Genomic DNA, 19,714 nt, shown 5'->3' on the forward strand with positions numbered 1-19,714 from the left:
CTCCTTTAGACAAAGAGACTTTTTAAGTTATTGGTAAAACCGGTTCATAACAAAAGTAGCTGCAGCAGAGGAAATGGTGAGCAGAGCCACCGCCCACGTAAGGTACCATTTCTTTCAAGAAATAGATGCATTGGATTTCTTTGAAGCAACGGAATTGTAGAAAAGTTGTGTTTGAATGTATCCTGGTTGGCAAGAAGCACTTTGCGGTGGCTGCAGTATTACTTGACCCACACCCCTTTTGCAAAGCACTTTGGAAGTGTGTCAAGGCTTCTTGGATCATTAAGGATTGGAAATCCCATTGAGGTGGAGGGGAAGGACAAAAGTCACCAATTCCCCACATCCAGTGAAAAAAAGTCAGTTTACATTGATTACATTTCAAGACTGATTTACAAGATGACGTACGTGTGGTACCTCATAAGCCTTATCTGACGTACGGGACACGCGCACACACACACACACACACACACACATGCTGTTTGCAGTGCAGAGCCAAATGGGATCTGCTTGGGGCAGTATTGTGCTGTGTTTAAAGAACTCACTATTTGCAACCATAGAAAAAGACGTCTTTCATTCGTGCCATGCTTGCATACATTGATTTTATTTTTTACTGTATTGTACGCTACAATACAGTGTTTAATGATGTGTGTTTGTGTCTTAGCTGTTGCGTGTGTGTGTTTATCTCAGGGCTGAATTGATTTATTATTGTGGGGTTCATGGACAGGAATTACAAAGGCCTTTTAGTTCTTGTCCAGACATTCCATCATCTTGTATCGATCGTTTGGGTTTAACGATGGACTTTAAGTCGTGCAATTGTATTTTTTTTCCCCAGTAACTTTTTTTTTTTTACCTCCCTGCTCTCCTCTTGTAGCATTGGAGACCACTTGAGTGTCCAAAATAAATGTTTTGTTGAACAATCATCATGTGTGTTTGGGTGCAGTGAACAGTTGATTTTATTTATTTATTTTTTTTGCTAAACTCCCAAACATTTTGATTCAACATTTTGTATCAAATTCAGTCATGGTAATTGGCTGATTTTAAGGGTGACATTTTGGAATTCTTATTTTGATTGACCTTATGCTTTGTACTTTGGGGCTAAAGTAACAGGCAAATGAATTGCATCATTCATCTGAAAAACAAAAGGCAAAAAGAGTCCAAAGATGAGTTCAAGAAGAATTCTCAATTTTATTGACTAAATCGGATTCAACAGGAAGACAGTTGTATTGCAGGGACAGAAACAAGTTGGAGTGTTTGTGGCAATCTACTCACAAAAAGTCACCAAAATGAGAATGCTGGGAAATATCCCACTGGACACAAACATCGAAGCTCAACTACTACACGTGATAAGAATGAAAAGATGAAGAAAATAGGAGGATGCTCGCTCACCAGCAAACTGTTTACTTCCAGTTTGGTGTGAATCATTTCTCCTCCCACCACTAATCCTAAATGGGGAAAAAAATGGACACTATTGCATCTAATCATGCCACACATAAGCACTAAAATGATTGTTTATCTTTCAGCCAATAATAATGGATTCAAATGTTTAGTCACGTCAGGATTGTTTCCACCTGTTATTCCCAACCGGTGAGCCTTGAGGGATTATCCAATTGACCTGAATTGGTCAGAAATGTTTATTTATTCATACTCTCTGGAAAAACCTTAATGTCACCAAATCTACTACTTATGCTCACTTCAACCTGTGAAACTGTAATATTTGAGGGATTTTATAGTTCTTAAGCGTAGGTGTTAATTATAAAGAAAAAAAACCCGTATCAGAAAAGCATCCTTATTCATTTCTTCCCGAAATGAATGTGAACAATCTCTGCAATTATTCAAACAATATTTTTGGACATTTCTTATGAAGCTTCTGTACTGTCTATAGAGAGGAAGATGTTTAACGTTGATCAAATCCAAAATATTTGCAGCCAATGAAATCAGTATGAGATGGAAGGAAAAGGCTTCAAGTCCTCAAATACTCAGTGACGGCCTATCACAAATGTCAGACATATATATATAATAATCAACTCTTTTCATGAATGTGACACTTTTGTTTGATTCTTTTTTTCCGAGGGTAGCGTATGCTCCTTGGCTCGGTAACCACTTCCACATATGTCATGACCTTGGTCATGACCTTGGTCTTGCTCCGGTTTTGGTGATGACCAATCAATATTGATTTGAAGTCACTGTCCCGAAATCAAACATCAGGCTTGCTACAGTTAGCGAACGGTGCTGGTTGAAGATGATGAGGTAATGCTTTTCTTAATGTCAGTGGAAAGTGCTGCAGCGGCCGGCCGGCCGGCAGTAAACAAGGGAGCAGCTGCATGATGGGTGAAAAGAGCACAGCCGCAGTGTCTTTTGTTCTTTTGTTCCCAGTCCGATGAGGTCAGAGATTGTCACAAAACGGACTTTTTTGCATACTCGCTGGTTGATTGGGGAGCAGCTGGGATGATGACCAAAATCCAAGCACGTGGTCAAATACACAACCTTGTTAGCGTCAGCGTTTAGCATGCAGATTGATGGGGAAAGACACTAAAGATTCACTCCAAATGTAGGATCCAGTTTTTTTGTTTTCTTCTTTCAAATGGTTGGACCTTTTTTGCGGGGCAACTTCCATGCCACTGTTTGATGTGAACCATGTGACCATTTCGAAGCTCCTAAAATCCTTTTTGAGTGCTTGCTAGTCATGCTTTACGTTTTTTTTGTTCCAGTTCCTGAAAGTGGTGACGTGAATACGAGACATAAATACAAACACACGAAAACACACTGAATAGAAAGTCATTTTGTTTTTTGTTGGTTTTTTTTTTCATTTTAGCCCTAAAACATCAAGAGATCTTACAACAGGATGTAATGCGAAAATTGTGCTACGTCAAAAGATTCCACGACAATATGTTGTTTTTTTTTGTCTTTGTAAAGTTGCTGAGCTACTCATCATGCATTATTAACGTGAAATGTGTTTTTTTTTTTGCGGGGGCCGAGTTGAAAGTAAAGATGTCTATTTTGGGGAACGCAAGAGTGAGTAGAAAATAGTCAATATGTTAAATGATTGTAAACCATCAAACAACAGCCAGTTGAATTTGAGCCCGAACCTTCTGACTGAAAATCACCTCCTGAATGTGTTACAAAAAAAACAGCCAGTTGATGAAACGTCATCACTTTTTCTTTCTTGGTTCTGGAGTCCAATGTACAACACTCTTCAAGTTGTTCTTTCCACTTGGGGAAAGCCCAGACGTCATGTTCCATCCTGACTTTTTTTTTTTTTGCTTTTTTTGGAACTATTGCTTTAGGAACGACGTTTTGGTCTTCTGTTGTCGACACGTGTGTACTTCCAGCACCAGCACGACAACAACGGCGTCTCGTTCTCCGTGCATGCACATCGACTGTTGATGAGTGGTTGGTAGAAGAAGAGCACACCGGTGAGACGAGCTTAACGTGGAAAATGTTGAGCTCAAACGCAAATCTCGATGGGTGTGGCCACGAGCATTCGGCCTCCCGGCGAGCCGTTCTCCCGCGGCATACGCTCGTAGCTATTGGTGGATGACACCGAGCTGTTGGTGGACACGGAAACAAAATGGTGGCCCCCGCCCAGTTCCATTGTGGCTGCGCCCTTGGCCGCGCCACGCTCGCCGGGCACGGGGGGCGACAATTGGGACAGAGTCTGCTGCTTCATCCGCTCCACAAGGAGTTCCTCGTCTTCCTCCCCGGATGAAGACGAAGACATGTTATGGTTGAGCTCTCCTCGTCCGTTAGCGCCGCCGCCGCCGTTGTTGTTGTTATTCTCGCCGTCCAGCATCCACGAGTGGCTGAAGTATCCAAAGACCTCTTTGACAGAGCAGCGTCGCTCCTGCTCCACCGAGAGCAAGCGGCGAAACATGCGTAGGGCCTGCTCGGTGAAGCGTCTCCACTGGGAAGGCACCGTGTTGGTCCTCCTCCTCTGCCAGCGGATGAACTCTTGGTAGAAGGAGTCCGAGGCCAGCGCCTTCTCCCATGGGAAGTTTCCCGTCAGCATGCAGAAGAGAAGCACGCCGAAAGCCCACACGTCAGTGCTGTAGTCCACGCAGAAACCCTCGTGGCGGGATACGTCGCACAACTCTGGGGCTGTGTAAGGGATGGTGCCGCTGACCTAAAGACACAAGGGATCATTCAACGCAAACACCCCCCCCCCCCGTCAAAGCTCCGTCCCGATCGGCTACTCACTCGTTTCACTGGCGATCCGGCGCGACGGGTCATGCCGAAGTCCGACAGCTTGACTTTGCGGCACTCCCGGTCAAAGATGAGAATGTTTTCAGGTTTGATGTCCCTGTGGACCAGCTTCTTACAGTGCATGTAGTCCAAAGCAATGGCTACTTGGTGGACACAGCGCTTTGCCACTGCTTCGGGGAGACCAACCTCAAGGAGTGGAAAAGGGCAAAATCAGTGAGGTCAAGGACAACCATCGATCGCTCGCTTCTCATTTGATGTGGTACCTGCGGAGGAATGATGTCAAAGAGGTCCCCTGCCAGCGCATATTCCTGCGCAAACACGTAGTACTCGTCCGTCTCAAATGCGATGCCAAACATGTTGATGATAAAAGGGCAAGGAGACAAGTAGAGCGAGATGCTGTACTCCCGCAGGAACGACTTCAGCTTGGTCGTCTTCTTCTTCAAGAACTTCAGTGCCATTTTGGTTCCTTGGAGGCCAGAAAACCATCATTTGATATTAGAGTCAATATTTTGATGATGACCATAATGTTCTATTATTACCGGTCTTCCAGTTTGGAATGTACTGTAGGTATATTTGTGTCATTCTGTGTGAAACCAACTGGGTTCCTCACCTCTGATCTTGTGGATGACCAGGTCCACCTTGCCATAGGTGCCCTTGCCCAACTCTCGGATGATTTCGTAGTACTTATTGACTTCCAACTTTTCTAGGTTCTGGGCTGCGATCAGCTGCAGCTCATCCAGGATGTCCATGTTCGCTCGTGATGTCAACGGAGAAGAACTCATGACTGCGGCTTAGGGCGATGCTGACGGAGCGAGGAACGGATGCCGAGGCGGCGGGGCGGGACAAGACAAGAGCGGCAGCAGCTACAAACTTGACGTTACTGGAGAAACATAAGCAGGGAAGAAGTCAAAAGCCCATATTGGCCGGCCAATGTGAGAGAGATTCATGGAAGATGACAGAAATCGGAGAACATTTATTTGGTGTTTTGTAAGAAATTGCTCAATTGTTTGAGTTTTATGATGGCATGCGTTGATTCTATCTGCAGCGTAACTGTCAACTAAACAAACGCAAAACATTTATTGCATAACCAGAAGCACAAGAGAACAGCTTCTCACTCCAAACAGGCACTCAGAATTCATACAACCGGCCAATTTTTCATCCACACACACACACAGTGGAAATTCTCTCATCTCTCACACTGACAAGGAGAAGAACAGCTGCAATCACACAGTAAGGTAACAATAAAGCCTTATGGTCTTTTTTTTTTTTTTTTGTGCAAGTCTGACATGATCGTTTTGTTTTGTTTTGTTTTTTTTACAAAAAAAGCCATAGTCGTTGTTGTTTTTGTTTTACTAAGTGACAGACAGCATTGCTGCTATAATAATAATATATAATATAATAATAATAATGAAAGTAAGTCATTCCAAACCAGCAATCTAATGTGAAATTACAGTAGATATATTGGATAACAATATATATATGCATACACGTTATTTAAAAACTAAAAAAAAAAAATCCCGTCATTTACTTCATGTGGTGTACCGGCACAAATGTTTGCAGTGATGAGGACATGTGGAGCCATAGAACGAAGTGATTTCCAAGCGCCGATGAATGGCCGAGCGCTTGGGCACATTGACGGCGGTGTTGGCTCGTGAGTGAACGATTCGTTCAATAGGACGGATTTCCTTTCTCTGAACGAGAGTGAACGAATCACTTCCACGAGTGATTCGTTCTTTTTTCAGTTCATATGACTTCAACCAGTAGGTGTCGGTAACGCGCATTGAAGCTGGTGCCACCCCGCCGTAAAACAAAACGAAGAAGAAAATGCCGACGTCACTTCCCGTTCACGAACTGCATTTCCCGTTCGACAACTGAATGGATCTGCGAGTGAACGAATGAGTGAGTGATTGACATTTCCAGTTCATCGCGAGAACGAATCCGTGAGGGAATAAATCGTGACTTTCGCGTTCGCGAACGAGTCAATGGGTCAACTGCCTTCCTTCCTTCCTTACTGCCTGCCTTCCTTCCTTCCTTCCTTCCTTCCTTCCTTCCGAAAGAAAGAAAGAACCACACACTTCTTTTGTGCTCGTTTTCTCCAAGCTAACGACTAACTTTATTGCACGAAAGGATGCGCCGTTATGCAACAGCGGGGAGATAGATAGATGATGCTTCTCTTTGGCTCATCTTGATTTTAGAACACTTACAGTCGTTTTTAAATAACGTGAAATGAATGGCCGCTCATATAAGAAACAATGTCATTACAATGGCAGTCAATTGTTTGTGAATCCCGTAAAGACAACATTTGAGATTTTTGTTGTATTTTTCCAGCTGTTCTCGTCAGCCTATACACACACACACACACACACACACATCTATTTCTATGCGTATGTCGTAGACGGAATAACAGACAAAGCCGTGTGGCCTCAGCTTGCTCAAACCTCTGGACCTCGAGCTCTTATGCAACCAGAGCTGATCAAATAAGCATATATTCATGGAGCCAGGTCCCTCAGCCAGCCAGCCAGCCAGCCACATCCAATCCTCGAACATTTAAAGCAACGCCATCTTTAGTCTCCTAAAGCCTTTTTCCATTACGCTGACCTTTAAGCAATGAATGTGGACACTGAAACCAGCTGTTTGTTTTATATCCTCATAGTTCTTGTGTTTTGCTGTGTGTGTGTGTGTGTGTGTGTGTTGGTCATCGAAGCGCTTATCATCACAGCTGATAAGTCCACAAAAGCACATCATGAAGACGTGTGTGTATTTTGTGAGCGCGCACTGCCAGGCAAGATGCCCGCCGGCATCGTCTTGCCTTTTGTGTTTGCGTCCCTCGATGTGAGCAATGACTCATCATGCTGGAGTCGATCCGCTTTTTAATATCCACCAAGTGTCACACTTTAATCAGTCTGATGTGTCACACACACATGTGCACGTGACCAACCCTAGATCAATGGCACCCATAAAGCATGCACATGGCTCAAATGGTCTCATTTCAATTCATTTGTGCATGCTTGGGGACATCCCAGGCTTATCAAAATAGTTGTCAATGAATCGATCGATTCATGATACGTGTGAATATTGTTGGATCTATCCACATGTGTTGCTCCACCGCTTGTGTTGAAAAGAACTGAGAGGCTGCATGCAATTCTGAGGCTTTTAAACTTGCTTAAGATTTTGATGCAAGAAAAATGCTATCCCATAACAGAAGACTTTTATTTTGTAATTAGTATTAGATTCCATTTTGCTTCTTCTCAGCATTCATTCATTCATTCACCTCCCCACCTGCAGTGTGTCCTCAGACTGCACTGACTCAGAGGAATCGCAGCTGAATGACACAGGCAGACAAACACACACACAATGAATGCTGCAGGCACCTGGCTACCCCCACATTCAGGGGGATGGATGGATGGATGGATGGATGGATGGATGGATGCATGGATGGATGGATGGATGGATGGATGGATGGATGGATGGATGGAGCGCTTGATATCAATGACGACAAAAGAAGAAAATATCTTTGTACATTCACGTCTGCTCGGCGATGCCTTTGATAGTGGGATTCAAAGAAACGCAGCCAAATACGGTCATTGTAGAATTTGTCAGCCACCTTTACAGGCCGATGCAACGTTATTGAGGATAGCGGCCAACGTAAAAATGCTCACTCACCATTGAAGAGATGCTCATAACAGGGCTGCGGAGTCCGCCCTGGATGTGCGTCCAAGCGGCTGCAAAGCAAACGGGACGGGCGTGAAGGCGCATACTAGAACCAAGTCAGGCGGCGAAAAGGGCAAGTCCGAGTGGATGGCGACGTCCACCGAGCAGCTGGGACCGTGAGCATCCACGGCAGCCTTCCTGTGGTGTCCTATTGTCTCCGCATCGCTCTGTCCTCCAAGAGGGGAGGGGAGGGGAGGGGAATGGTGGGATGGAGGCAGGCAGGCGGGTGGGATGGAGGCAGGCAGGCAGGCAGGCAGGCAGCCAGGCAGGCAGGAGGAGAGGCCAGCCACCTGATTGGAGAAAGGCCAGAAGAAGCCCCGCCCCTTGGTCTGAACGCCAGCGAATGCCAGCGAGGCTCCGCCGGGCAGCCGCGGCTGCTCGCTGTCTCCGTACAGAATAACGCTGCCACCATGCTATAAATCTTTTTCTTTTATTGTCAGAGCTTGTGAGTGAAGCTAGCACATTCCGCACCACAATGTTCAAGTCGTTTGACCTGACGTGTAAATGCAATCGTTATCATTGGCCACAAATGCAGGTCAGAAGCGCTGACAGATCCAAATTCCATTCATCAAATTGTATTCATGTATCCTTTTCTTCCATCTATTTGACTTCACGATCACAACTAGTGTTGTATGCATGCATGCATGCATGATGTGGGAGTGTCTTTTGTGCAGGTTGCCAAAGACGCGCTTTTTGGTGACTTGATTTGAACTTTCTCGGCTACCGTACACTTCCGCTTCAGTGAGCAGCTAGCTCTTCAGGTTGTTACCTTTTGGGCTTTCGAGTGAGTCATGTCAACTTTTTCCAAGCTCTTGTATTTGCTGTATGTATGTAAATGCGTACATGTAAACAATGACATGAAAGGAGAATCATTGTTAGTCGTTAGGTCAGTGGAACTCGCTAGCTCTCGTGAAACAAGAAGTGGAGCTTTAGCTAGCACGCCCACAAGCAGCACTCACTCGGCTGTCAATCAATGGATTATCAAGGAAAGCGTTCGACTTGGACGTTGTTTTTCTATGTTTTGCCACGTCCAAACTTGAAGACTGGAGGCTCCACGTCGGCTGCTGGTCGTCTATCTGCATATCTCGAAAGGTACCTCCCCATTTTCCATGTCGCATTATGCCTCTGGTGACTAGCAAGGTGGACCTTGTCCTGTTGATTATTTGGGCCACAGTAAAAAGAAACAAAAGAATTGCTCTACAGTCGTTAAAGTTACATGTCAATACGTAAGAAGTATAGTTTTGAAAAATGTACGTGCATTTGAACTTAAAAAGTGTATTTTTGATCATAGTTGGCACTCTTGAAAAGTGAAAGCGTACCACTTTGTTCTTCAAATAATGACTTCGTTATGTTAGTTGGTAGTGTTATGTGCTTGAGGAGCTGATGTGCGATGTCATATTGTCATGGCACACCAGGGACAAGGTGAGCACATGCAAGCAGCTGACATCTCTCACAAAACCTAAGTGCCAGGTACTGCACAATATCATCATCATCATCACACTCGTCTGGATGTGTTTTTTGATGACATTGATGCAAACCAAGTTAGTCAGAAACATATATTTAACTAACTTGGTTTGCGTCAGTGTCATGGAAAAACTTGTCCAAAAGTGAGTGGTGGTGGTGGTACTGTGCAGTACCTGGCACTTAGGTTTTGTCCCAGTGAGAGATGTTTGCGCTGTTTGCATGTGCTCACCTTCCCCCTAGGCCTAGTGCCTGCCACGAGAAGTAAGTGACATCATACCTGAGCTCATCAACCACTTAATCTGTTTCCATGCAGGCAGGGCCTTTTCAAACTGCTTTTCTATTCAATGAATTGTTCAAGTGGAATGCGAGTCTTTGTGAGTTATGAGCAAATTTGCTCATTTGAAGTCTTTCGTGCTTGGTGGTCACTGCATTGGCAAAGTACTGTTTGAAAACACAAGTTTTCAGCCTTGAGGTGAGTGTCACTGCAACAGAGCCAAGTCTTTGCTGCTTCTCTCTGTCTCCACATGAGTCAAAGTGATGCAATTGTACAGTTGCAGTCACTTTGAGTCATGTGGAGACAGAAGCAGTCAAACACGGCTCTGTTCAGTGGCTGAAGGCAAACACTCAACTCCAAGCTGAAAAGAGCCTTCCAAAACCGAAGTGCCACTTTGCCCGCCTCCTAGCTCTGCCCAAATTCAGCCTGGCCAATCACGACTCGGCTCCAAAATTGCATAGCCACGCCCCCCTTCTGACAGCCAATCAGAACGCAGCATTTGCAGGAAACCACGCCCTTTTCAAATCCAACCAATCACAGTGCCACTTTGCCCGCCTCCTAACTCTGCCCAGCCAATCACGGCTCGGCTCCAAATTTGCATAGCCACGCCCACTTTCTGACAGCCAATCAGATTGCAGCACCTTTAGGAAACCTCGCCCTTTTCAAATCCAACCAATCACAGTGCCACTTTGCCCGCCTCCAAATTTGCATAGCCACGCCCACTTTCTGACAGCCAATCAGAACGCAGCATCTGACCAATCAGATTGCTTCATTTTAGGAAACCACGCCCACTTCTAATCCAACCAATCACAGAGCCCCTCATTTGCATATCCACGCCCAGTTTTGGAGCTTTCAGCCAATCATGAAGCAGTATTCCAGTCACACTCCGCCCTCTTTTCAAAAATTGCACCGGGAAAAAAATTAACTGGAAAGAAAATTTTTTGTTTTAAAGTTTAAGATTTGATGTTTGAAAATGAAGAGTTGAAAGTATGTGTTATTTGTAATAAAGTTTTATTTCTTTTGCAGAGAAAACAATCACAACAAGTTGGATGGCAATCTGCTCATTGCCGAGCGGTGGAGTGGTCGGCCAGAGGGACGAGCGGTGGAGTGGTCGGCCAGAGGGATGAGTGTTACTCCATGCCTGGACCCGAGACAAAAAGAGATAGGTAAGTAAAAAGCTAAGTCAACGTTTTGTGCAGAAAAGGTTTTGACATGAAACATACCAGTGCACAAGTAGAGTTCATGGCACCGGGTTTTGCAAGCTGAATGACCAGGAAAGCAGATTTTATTCCTTGCTGCATGACCCAGGAAGTTGATTTTGTTTCTTACTGCCTGTCAGACAATAGGAGAAAAAAATTATTGGACTAAAGATAAGATTGTGCAATAAGGAGCATTTAAAGTGTCTCACTTTTCAGGTTGCTGAGGCAGTAACAAGGAAACTGAAGTGCTGCTGGTCTGTAGCTTTGTTCTGGTCCTCAGCTTCCGCTGCTAGCAGGTACTTGATGGTGCTCCACACTGGACACAAAAACGGATTCAAATTTTGAAACATGTTGGTAAATGTTATTTACTTTCCTTCTCTTACCAGCAGCAGGCTCTTTAGGCAGCACGGATTAGTAGTTGTGGCTGGAGACAAACTGTGGCAGGCTTTGCACTTTGTGGACCAGGATTTGTCACCTCTGCCTGGAAAGAAAAAGGAACATTGACACACCAAGTCCATTTAAGTTTACTGGTTTTATTTTTAACTGTAGACTGGAAGCAGCCGGTCGCTGGTGCACAGGCAGAGTTCCTAAAATGTTAAAACTCCAGGGTGGACACCTGCACACAACACAAACAAGGGACCCATCAAGCTGCTATTTAGTACATTTTATTTGTGCGTCAACTCTGAAATTGGAGGCAGTCTTAAAGAACCTCTGCATGGTTTTGAGGGCTTTTACCTTTGGCCAGCAGGTGGCAGATTTTCCAACTGCATCCTTACTGGAAAGTGCTCTGCAGGAAGAGGGAGGGATAAAAAAAAGCACCTAAGTGCTTTTAAACAATGCCAAGTTTGTCATAAGTTGTCACCTGTCAGCAGGCCAGACAGGAGGTTGATTCCACAGGTTAAAACCTTGTAGATCCACACCAGTAGATCCATGCTGCAGAAACTAGGTCCTTTGGCCCCACCTGGTGGACAAAAGGAAAAACAAGCTGAAATGTTTGACGTGTCAAACATTTGGACGCGTGCATGTTTTTCCACCAGTGAGGAATGGAGGGCAGCGCCGGACGTCTCTCCAACCACAGCTCGCTGGTCTGAAAGACACGGTAACGTTACGACCATTCTGCTTTTACATTTTCAGCCTAACAAGCAAATTGAGCAAGAGTAGACCTGCAAGTGTCTCATGAAGCCATGCGAGGACTGCAAGGTGGCCATTTTGGACCCTGCAGACAAAAGAAAAAGAACAAATGTATGCTTTAATCAACTTGACAAGATGCCTTGCTAATAAAAATAATTCTTTGCCATTTCGCAGTCAATCTGCTTCCTCTGTTCCAGATGCAGGCCTGTGGACAGAAATGAGAAGACCATTAGAAGCAGTCGATTGAAAGAGTTGACTTTAAAACTCACAAAGTCAGTCGGCCATGACGGGCTCGTTTTGAGGGTTTGCACCTGCAGACAGAAAGTAGAAAATTATCACGAATGCATCGAAATACCTGTTTCAGTCATTCTCTGGTGGATTCATGCAAACGCTGCTAAGTCTACTTACCTTCGGCCAAACGACGCTGTCGTCCAGACGTTGCTAAATGTTTGTGCAAAATTGTGTTAGTCATCCTTCCAGACGGTGCGTGCTTCAGTTTTCAAAATGTACATGTACTTACCCGCCGTTAAATGCTTCAATTGTTTGGTTGCACGCCAGATAAATGCGTTTTGGTGGTCGTTGGAGATGTTAACTGCTAACGCTAGCTTCTGCAAACTTTTGAGCTTGCAAGATGGAAGCACGCCCAAAGTGCAACTAGACGCTGAAAGCGAGCAAAAGCAGTTAGTTTCAAAAGGTTAACAAAAGTTGAACACCCACCTTGTCACTTTTAAACGCTGTTGTACGGCCGCCGCAGCAGGTGGACCAGAGCAACGTGGCTCTCGCTGTCAGTGGTGAGTGCAAGAATGAGCGTCGCGTTCTTGACGCTTTTTATACTCTTTTTGCGATGACGTCATTAGAAGAAGAAAAGAAAAAAAAAAAACTTTCAAACAGGTGCGCTTGCGAGTGAAAAACTGCAAAGACAAATCTTTGGAGGGTACTGGTCTCGAACCAGCACTGCAAACTTCGGAGGCAATGGTGTTATCCCCTCGAACATTGTCCGTTGAAAGACGATGAAAGAATTTATTCTATTATCCTAGATCATGAAGCTAGCTTCAGGAAAAGTTTAGAGTATCCTTCAAATACAAACACTCAACCAAGTTTTGTAAGAGCTCGAATGGCCGATTGGTTAATGCTTTTACCTTTGGTTCAGGAGAGGCGGGTTCGAATCTTACATGTCGCGCTATTTACTTTGCAAAAGCGGCAAAGAGCAAGTCTCGAACCCGAGGACTGCTGGACACCGACCCAAGTCGGGAACCATTCAGCCATTTTGGTGTTGAAATTTTCAGAGTTTTCCTTTGTATTCATAGTATATATCTCTCACGAACTAGATAAAATTACCAAATCACCGCGATAATGCAGAAGAACAATTTGTGTAGTGGTCAAAGCTTTTGCCTTATGTGCGGGAGAACCGAGTTCGAGTCTCACACTCTTCAAACTTGAGCTCAAAGACTGCTTCGTATGGGGCTCGAACCATAGTCTCCCGAACACCGGGTAAAGTTATAAACCATTCTGCCATTTTGCCGGGGAAATTCGGCATCTTTTTCTTAGGTAGTGCATTGTACATAGAGGACGTCTGGTCACGAAAAGGAAAGATTGACGTTCATTTTACGCTGGGTTACATACAAGTGAAGGGGGCACTGCCGTCTTGCGGTAGCTTGCCGTCATTACATGTACCGCTTCATAAACGAGTCAAAAAGCCCGTATGTTTCATATCGTACGACGTACGTATTTATTTAATTCTGCCCATGTGATGGTATTTTAAACTGAACAAATGTACAGTAAACTACTCATGTTCAAGTTCTAATAACCATATTGTAACTGAAGTGGAACTATATTTTCATTAAAGAAGGAGCAATGATGAAATGGAAATGGACATGTTCATTTTACGCTGGGTTACATACAAGTGAATGGGGGCACTGCCATCCTGCGGTAGCTTGCCGTTATTACATGTACCGCTTCATAAACGAGTCAAAAAGCCCGTATGTTTCATATCGTACGACGTACGTATTTATTTAATTCTGCCCATGTGATGGTATTTTAAACTGAACAAATGTACAGTAAACTACTCATGTTCAAGTTCTAATAACCATATTGTAACTGAAGTGGAACTATATTTTCATTAAAGAAGGAGCAATGATGAAATGGAAATGGACATGTTCATTTTACGCCGGGTTACATACAAGTGAATAGGGGCACTGCCGTCTTGTGGTAGGTTAGCGTCATTACATGCCCCGGTGACCAGAGCGCGTTTGCCTTCAAATGAAATCTCCATTACAAAACTGCTCCGAATAATATCAACTGCAAATGAAAACACATTTCACTCGTTCGATCTAGCAGTATCGACGTGAGGGACTCGTTAACTTGCCACGATCGCATGACAACCGAAAGCCATAATTCATCATTTAAACAGAGAATGTGTGTTTCTGCAAAAATGAAAATTGAAGTTATTGCGCTTACCAGGGTAGTGCAAGCACGGAAGGCGCAGTCCGGCACCGTAGTAGTCAGTAAGGGGCGTCCCTCGGTTCCGTTTGGCTCCCAAGTTAATGGGCAAAGTGGGCTTTGCTAGTGGCTCTATATAAATTATTGTAAATAATTTACGATCACTGTCAAACTTGATCAAAGGTACAACACAAATTTGTATGAAAGTCAAACAATACGACAGAATATTATATTTTGACAAGGCTGGTCTTTTTAACTAGGTTTTGAGCGTCTTTTATGCGTGTTTACTATTTTATCCGAACTAGTGTTGTATGCATGATGTGGGCGTGGCTTTTGTGCAAGTTGCCAAAGACGCGCTTTTTGGTGACTTGATTTGAACTTTCTCGGCTACCGTACACTTCCGCTTCAGTGAGCAGCTAGCTCTTCAGGTTGTTACCATTTGGGCTTTCGAATGAGTCATGTCAACTTTTTCCAAGCTCTTGTATTTGCTGTATGTATGTAAATGCGTACATGTAAACAATGACATGAAAGGAGAATCATTGTTAGTCGTTACGTCAGTGGAACTCGCTAGCTCTCGTGAAACAAGAGGTGGAGCGTTAGCTAGCACGCCCACAAGCAGCACTCACTCGGCTGTCAATCAATGGATTATCAAGGAAAGCGTTTGATTTGAACGTTGGTTTTTCTGTTTTGCCACGTCCAACCTTGAAGACTGGAGGCTCCACGTCGGCTGCTGGTCGTCTATCTGCATATCTCGAAAGGTACCTCCCCATTTTCCATGTCGCATTATGCCTCTGGTGACTAGCAAGGTGGACCTTGTCCTGTTGATTATTTGGGCCACAGTAAAAAGAAACAAAATAATTGCTCTACAGACGTTAAAGTTACATGTCAATGTAAGAAGTATAGTTTTGAAAAATGTACGTGCATTTTAACTTAAAAAGTATATTTTTGATCATAGTTGGCACACGTGAAAAGTGAAAGCGTACCACTTTGTTCTTCAAATAATGACTTGAAATTAAAAAAATATATAAATCTAAAAAAAAAAATTGTGTGTAAGTTATGTTAGTTGGTAGTGTTATGTGCTTGAGGAGCTGATGTGCGATGTCATATTGTCATGGCACACCAGGGAGAAGGGGAGCACATGCAAGCAGCTGACATCTCTCACAAAACCAAAGTGCCAGGTCCTGCACAATATCATCACCACACTCGTCTGGATGTGTTTTTTGATGACATTGATGCAAACCAAGTTAGTCAGAAACATATGTTTAACTAACTTGGTTTGCGTCAGTGTCATGGAAAAACTTGTCCAAAAGTCAGTGGTGGTGGTGGTACTGTGCAGTACCTGGCACTTAGGTTTTGTCCCAGTGAGAGATGTTTGCACTGTTTGCATGTGCTCACCAAGCTGAAAAGAGCCTTCCAAAACCTAAGTGCCACTTTGCCCGCCTCCTAACTCTGCCCAAATTCAGCCTGGCCAATCACGGCTCGGCTCCAAATTTGCATAGATACGCCCACTTTCTGACAGCCAATCAGAACGCAGCATTTCATCTGACCAATCAGATTGCTTCATCTTTAGGAAACCACGCCCTTTTCAAATACAACCAATCACAGCTCGGCTCCAAATTTGCATAGCCACGCCCACTTTCTGACAGCCAATCAGAACGCAGCATTTGCACATCTGACCAATCAGATTGCTTCATTTTTAGGAAACCTCGCCCTTTTCAAGTCCAACCAATCACAGTGCCACTTTGCCCGCCTCCTAACTCTGCCCAGCCAATCACGGCTCGGCTCCAAATTTGCATAGCCACGCCCACTTTCTGACAGCCAATCAGAACGCAGCATTTGCACATCTGACCAATCAGAGTGCTTCATTTTTAGGAAACCACGCCCACTTCTAATCCAACCAATCACAGAGCCCCTCATTTGCATATCCACGCCCACTTTTCAACCAACCACAGCCTTTTATTCTCCTAGCTCCACCCAGTTTTGCAGCTTTCAGCCAATCATGAAGCAGTATTCCAGTCACGCTCCGCCCTCTTTTCAAAAATTGCACCAAAAAAAAAATCTTTTGGGTTGGGGGAAAAAAAATAAACTGGAAAGAAAACTTTTTGTTTTAAAGTTTAAGATTTGATGTTTGAAAATGAAGAGTTGAAAGTATGTGTTATTTGTAATAAAGTTTTATTTCTTTTGCACAGAAAACAATCACAACAAGTTGGATGGCAATCTGCTCATTGCCGAGCGGTGGAGTGGTCGGCCAGAGGGACGAGCGGTGGAGTGGTCGGCCAGAGGGACGAGTGGTCAGCCAGTGGGATGAGTGTTACTCCATGCCTGGACCCGAGACAAAAAGAGATAGGTAAGTAAAAAGCTAAGTCAACGTTTTGTGCAGAAAAGGTTTTGACATGAAACATACCAGTGCACAAGTAGAGTTCATGGCACCGGGTTTTGCAAGCTGAATGACCAGGAGAGCAGATTTTATTCCTTGCTGCATGACCCAGGAAGTTGATTTTGTTTCTTACTGCCTGTCAGACAATAGGAGAAAAAAAATTATTGGACTAAAGATAAGATTGTGCAATAAGGAGCATTTAAAGGGTCTCACTTTTCAGGTTGCTGAGGCAGTAACAAGGAAACTGAAGTGCTGCTGGTCTGTAGCTTTGTTCTGGTCCTCAGCTTCCGCTGCTAGCAGGTACTTGATGGTGCTCCACACTGGACACAAAAACGGATTCAAATTTTGAAACATGTTGGCTAAAATGTTATTTACTTTCCTTCTCTTACCAGCAGCAGGCTCTTTAGGCAGCACGGATCCAGGTGAACGAGCTCAGAGTAGTTGTGGCTGGAGACAAACTGTGGCAGGCTTTGCACTTTGTGGACCAGGATTTGTCACCTCTGCCTGGAAAGAAAAAGGAACATTGACACACCAACTCCATTTAAGTTTACCGTTTTTATTTTTAACTGTAGACTGGAAGCAGCCGGTCGCTGGTGCACAGGCAGAGTTCCTAAAATGTTAAAACTCTCCAGGGTGGACACCTGCACACAAGACAAACAAGGGACCCATCAAGCTGCTATTTAGTACATTTTATTTGTGCGTCAACTCTGAAATTGGAGGCAGTCTTAAAGAACCTCTGCATGGTTTTGAGGGCTTTTACCTTTGGCCAGCAGGTGGCAGATTTTCCAACTGCATCCTTACTGGAAAGTGCTCTGCAGGAAGAGGGAGGGATAAAAAAAAAAAAAAAAGCACCCAAGTGCTTTTAAACAATGCCAAGTTTGTCATAAGTTGTCACCTGTCAGCAGGTCAGACAGGAGGTTGATTCCACAGGTTAAAACCTTGTAGATCCACGCTGCAGAATTTTGGTCCTTTGGCACTACCTGGTGGACAAAAGAAGGAAGAACAAGCTGAAATGTTTGACGTGTCAAACATTTGGACGCGTGCACGTTTCTTTCACCAGTGAGGAATGGAGGGCAGCGCCGGACGTCTCTCCAACCACAGCTCGCTGGTCTGAAAGACACGGTAACGTTACAACCATTCTGCTTTTACATTTTCAGCCTAACAAGCAAATTGAGCAAGAGTAGACCTGCAAGTGTCTCTGAAGCCATGCGAGGACTGCAAGGTGGCCATTTTGGACCCTGCAGACAAAAGAAAAAGAACAAATGTTTGCTTTAATCAATTTGACAAGATGCCTTGCTAATAAAAATATCTTTGCCATTTCGCAGTCAATCTGCTTCCTCTGTTCCAGATGCAGGCCTGTGGACAGAAATACGACAATTAAAAGCAGTCGATTGAACGAGTTGACTTTAAAACTCAAAGTCAGTCGGCCATGACGGGCTCGTTTTGAGGGTTTGCACCTGCAGACAGAAAGTAGAAAATTAACACGAATGCATCGAAATACCCGTTTCAGTCATTCTCTGGTGGATTTATGCCAACGCTGCTTTGGCTCCTTACCTTCGGCCAAACGACGCTGTCGTCCAGACGTTGCTAAATGTTTGTGCAAAAATTGTGTTAGTCATCCTTCCAGACGGTGCGTGCTTCAGTTTTCAAAATGTACATGTACTTACCCACCGTTAAATGCTTCAATTGTTTGGTTGCACGCCAGATAAATGCGTTTTGGTGGTCGTTGGAGATGTTAACTGCTAACGCTAGCTTCTGCAAACTTTTGAGCTTGCAAGATGGAAGCACGCCCAAAGTGCAACTAGACGCTGAAAGCGAGCAAAAGCAGTTAGTTTCAAAAGGTTAACAAAAGTTGAACACCCACCTTGTCACTTTTAAACGCTGTTGTACGGCCGCCGCAGCAGGTGGACCAGAGCAACGTGGCTCTCGCTGTCAGTGGTGAGTGCAAGAATGAGCGTCGCGTTCTTGACGCTTTTTATACTCTTTTTGCGATGACGTCATTAGAAGAAGAAAAGAAAAAAAAAAAACTTTCAAACAGGTGCGCTTGCGAGTGAAAAACTGCAAAGACAAATCTTTGGAGGGTACTGGTCTCGAACCAGCACTGCAAACTTCGGAGGCAATGGTGTTATCCCCTCGAACATTGTCCGTTGAAAGACGATGAAAGAATTTATTCTATTATCCTAGATCATGAAGCTAGCTTCAGGAAAAGTTTAGAGTATCCTTCAAATACAAACACTCAACCAAGTTTTGTAAGAGCTCGAATGGCCGATTGGTTAACGCTTTTACCTTTGGTTCAGGAGAGGCGGGTTCGAATCTTACATGTCGCGCTATTTACTTTGCAAAAGCGGCAAAGAGCAAGTCTCGAACCCGAGGACTGCTGGACACCGACCCAAGTCGGGAACCATTCAGCCATTTTGGTGTTGAAATTTTCTGAGTTTTCTTTTGTATTCATAGTATATATCTCTCACGTACTAGATAAAATTACCAAATCAGCGCGATAATGCAGAAGAACAATTGGTGTAGTGGTTAAAGCTTTTGCCTTATGTTCGGGAGAACCGAGTTCGAGTCCCACACTCTTCAAACTTTAGCGCAAAGACTGCTTCGTGTGGGGCTCGAACCATGGTCTCCCGAACACCGGGTAAAGTTATAAACCATTCTGCCGTTTTGGCGAGGAAATGCGGCCTTTTTTGTAGGTAGTGTACTGAACATAGAGGACGGGAATCAGACTCCATTAGGTACACCGCCATTTTCAAGTGGACCTAATAACAGGCCACTTTATTATCTTGGAAAACATGTTGGAATGCGCCCCCGAGGACTAGAGCTTGACATCTGTGACCATGATATTTCCCTAATAAAGTGGCCTGTTATTAGGTACACTTGAAAATGGCGGTGTACCTAATGGAGTGTTGTAAATTTTCTATG

General features: G+C 44.2%; 1 protein-coding gene and 6 long non-coding RNA genes across 8 annotated transcripts; 3 read left to right on the forward strand and 4 right to left on the reverse strand.

Annotated features, from left to right (window-relative positions):
• Positions 1-1,158: 1,158 nt before the first annotated feature.
• On the reverse strand, positions 1,159-8,332 carry bsk146 (brain specific kinase 146). Its single transcript, XM_037278916.1, has 5 exons — positions 7,861-8,332; positions 4,808-5,077; positions 4,461-4,663; positions 4,192-4,383; positions 1,159-4,117 (listed from the first exon to the last, which is right to left on the reverse strand). Exons 2-5 carry the CDS (start codon positions 4,977-4,979, stop codon positions 3,443-3,445), a joined length of 1,242 nt encoding a protein of 413 aa, XP_037134811.1. The 5' UTR covers positions 4,980-5,077; positions 7,861-8,332; the 3' UTR covers positions 1,159-3,442.
• Positions 8,333-8,548: 216 nt separating this feature from the next.
• LOC119138738 lies at positions 8,549-17,654 on the forward strand. Its single transcript, XR_005101182.1, has 6 exons — positions 8,549-8,692; positions 8,951-9,000; positions 10,673-10,812; positions 11,062-11,141; positions 11,232-11,846; positions 17,516-17,654. It is a non-coding gene; the product is annotated as an uncharacterized LOC119138738 (long non-coding RNA).
• On the reverse strand, positions 10,639-11,645 carry LOC119138754. Its single transcript, XR_005101206.1, has 4 exons — positions 11,555-11,645; positions 11,229-11,326; positions 11,055-11,161; positions 10,639-10,978 (listed from the first exon to the last, which is right to left on the reverse strand). It is a non-coding gene; the product is annotated as an uncharacterized LOC119138754 (long non-coding RNA).
• LOC119138751 lies at positions 11,877-12,328 on the forward strand. Its single transcript, XR_005101203.1, has 2 exons — positions 11,877-11,944; positions 12,151-12,328. It is a non-coding gene; the product is annotated as an uncharacterized LOC119138751 (long non-coding RNA).
• On the reverse strand, positions 12,195-12,849 carry LOC119138739. Its single transcript, XR_005101183.1, has 3 exons — positions 12,497-12,849; positions 12,385-12,417; positions 12,195-12,287 (listed from the first exon to the last, which is right to left on the reverse strand). It is a non-coding gene; the product is annotated as an uncharacterized LOC119138739 (long non-coding RNA).
• LOC119138744 lies at positions 16,885-17,629 on the reverse strand. Of its 2 annotated transcripts, none has more exons than XR_005101193.1 (5): positions 17,553-17,628; positions 17,418-17,433; positions 17,182-17,296; positions 17,006-17,112; positions 16,885-16,928 (listed from the first exon to the last, which is right to left on the reverse strand). It is a non-coding gene; the product is annotated as an uncharacterized LOC119138744 (long non-coding RNA). The 2 variants fall into 2 exon arrangements; XR_005101194.1 differs by having other exon boundaries at positions 16,895-16,924; positions 17,553-17,629.
• A 189-nt stretch (positions 17,655-17,843) lies between the features above and the next one.
• On the forward strand, positions 17,844-18,516 carry LOC119138762. Its single transcript, XR_005101219.1, has 2 exons — positions 17,844-17,914; positions 18,118-18,516. It is a non-coding gene; the product is annotated as an uncharacterized LOC119138762 (long non-coding RNA).
• Positions 18,517-19,714: the final 1,198 nt, after the last annotated feature.

This window comes from Syngnathus acus, chromosome 19 (genome assembly GCF_901709675.1).
Source record: "Syngnathus acus chromosome 19, fSynAcu1.2, whole genome shotgun sequence".
Classification (NCBI taxonomy): Eukaryota; Metazoa; Chordata; class Actinopteri; order Syngnathiformes; family Syngnathidae; genus Syngnathus; species Syngnathus acus.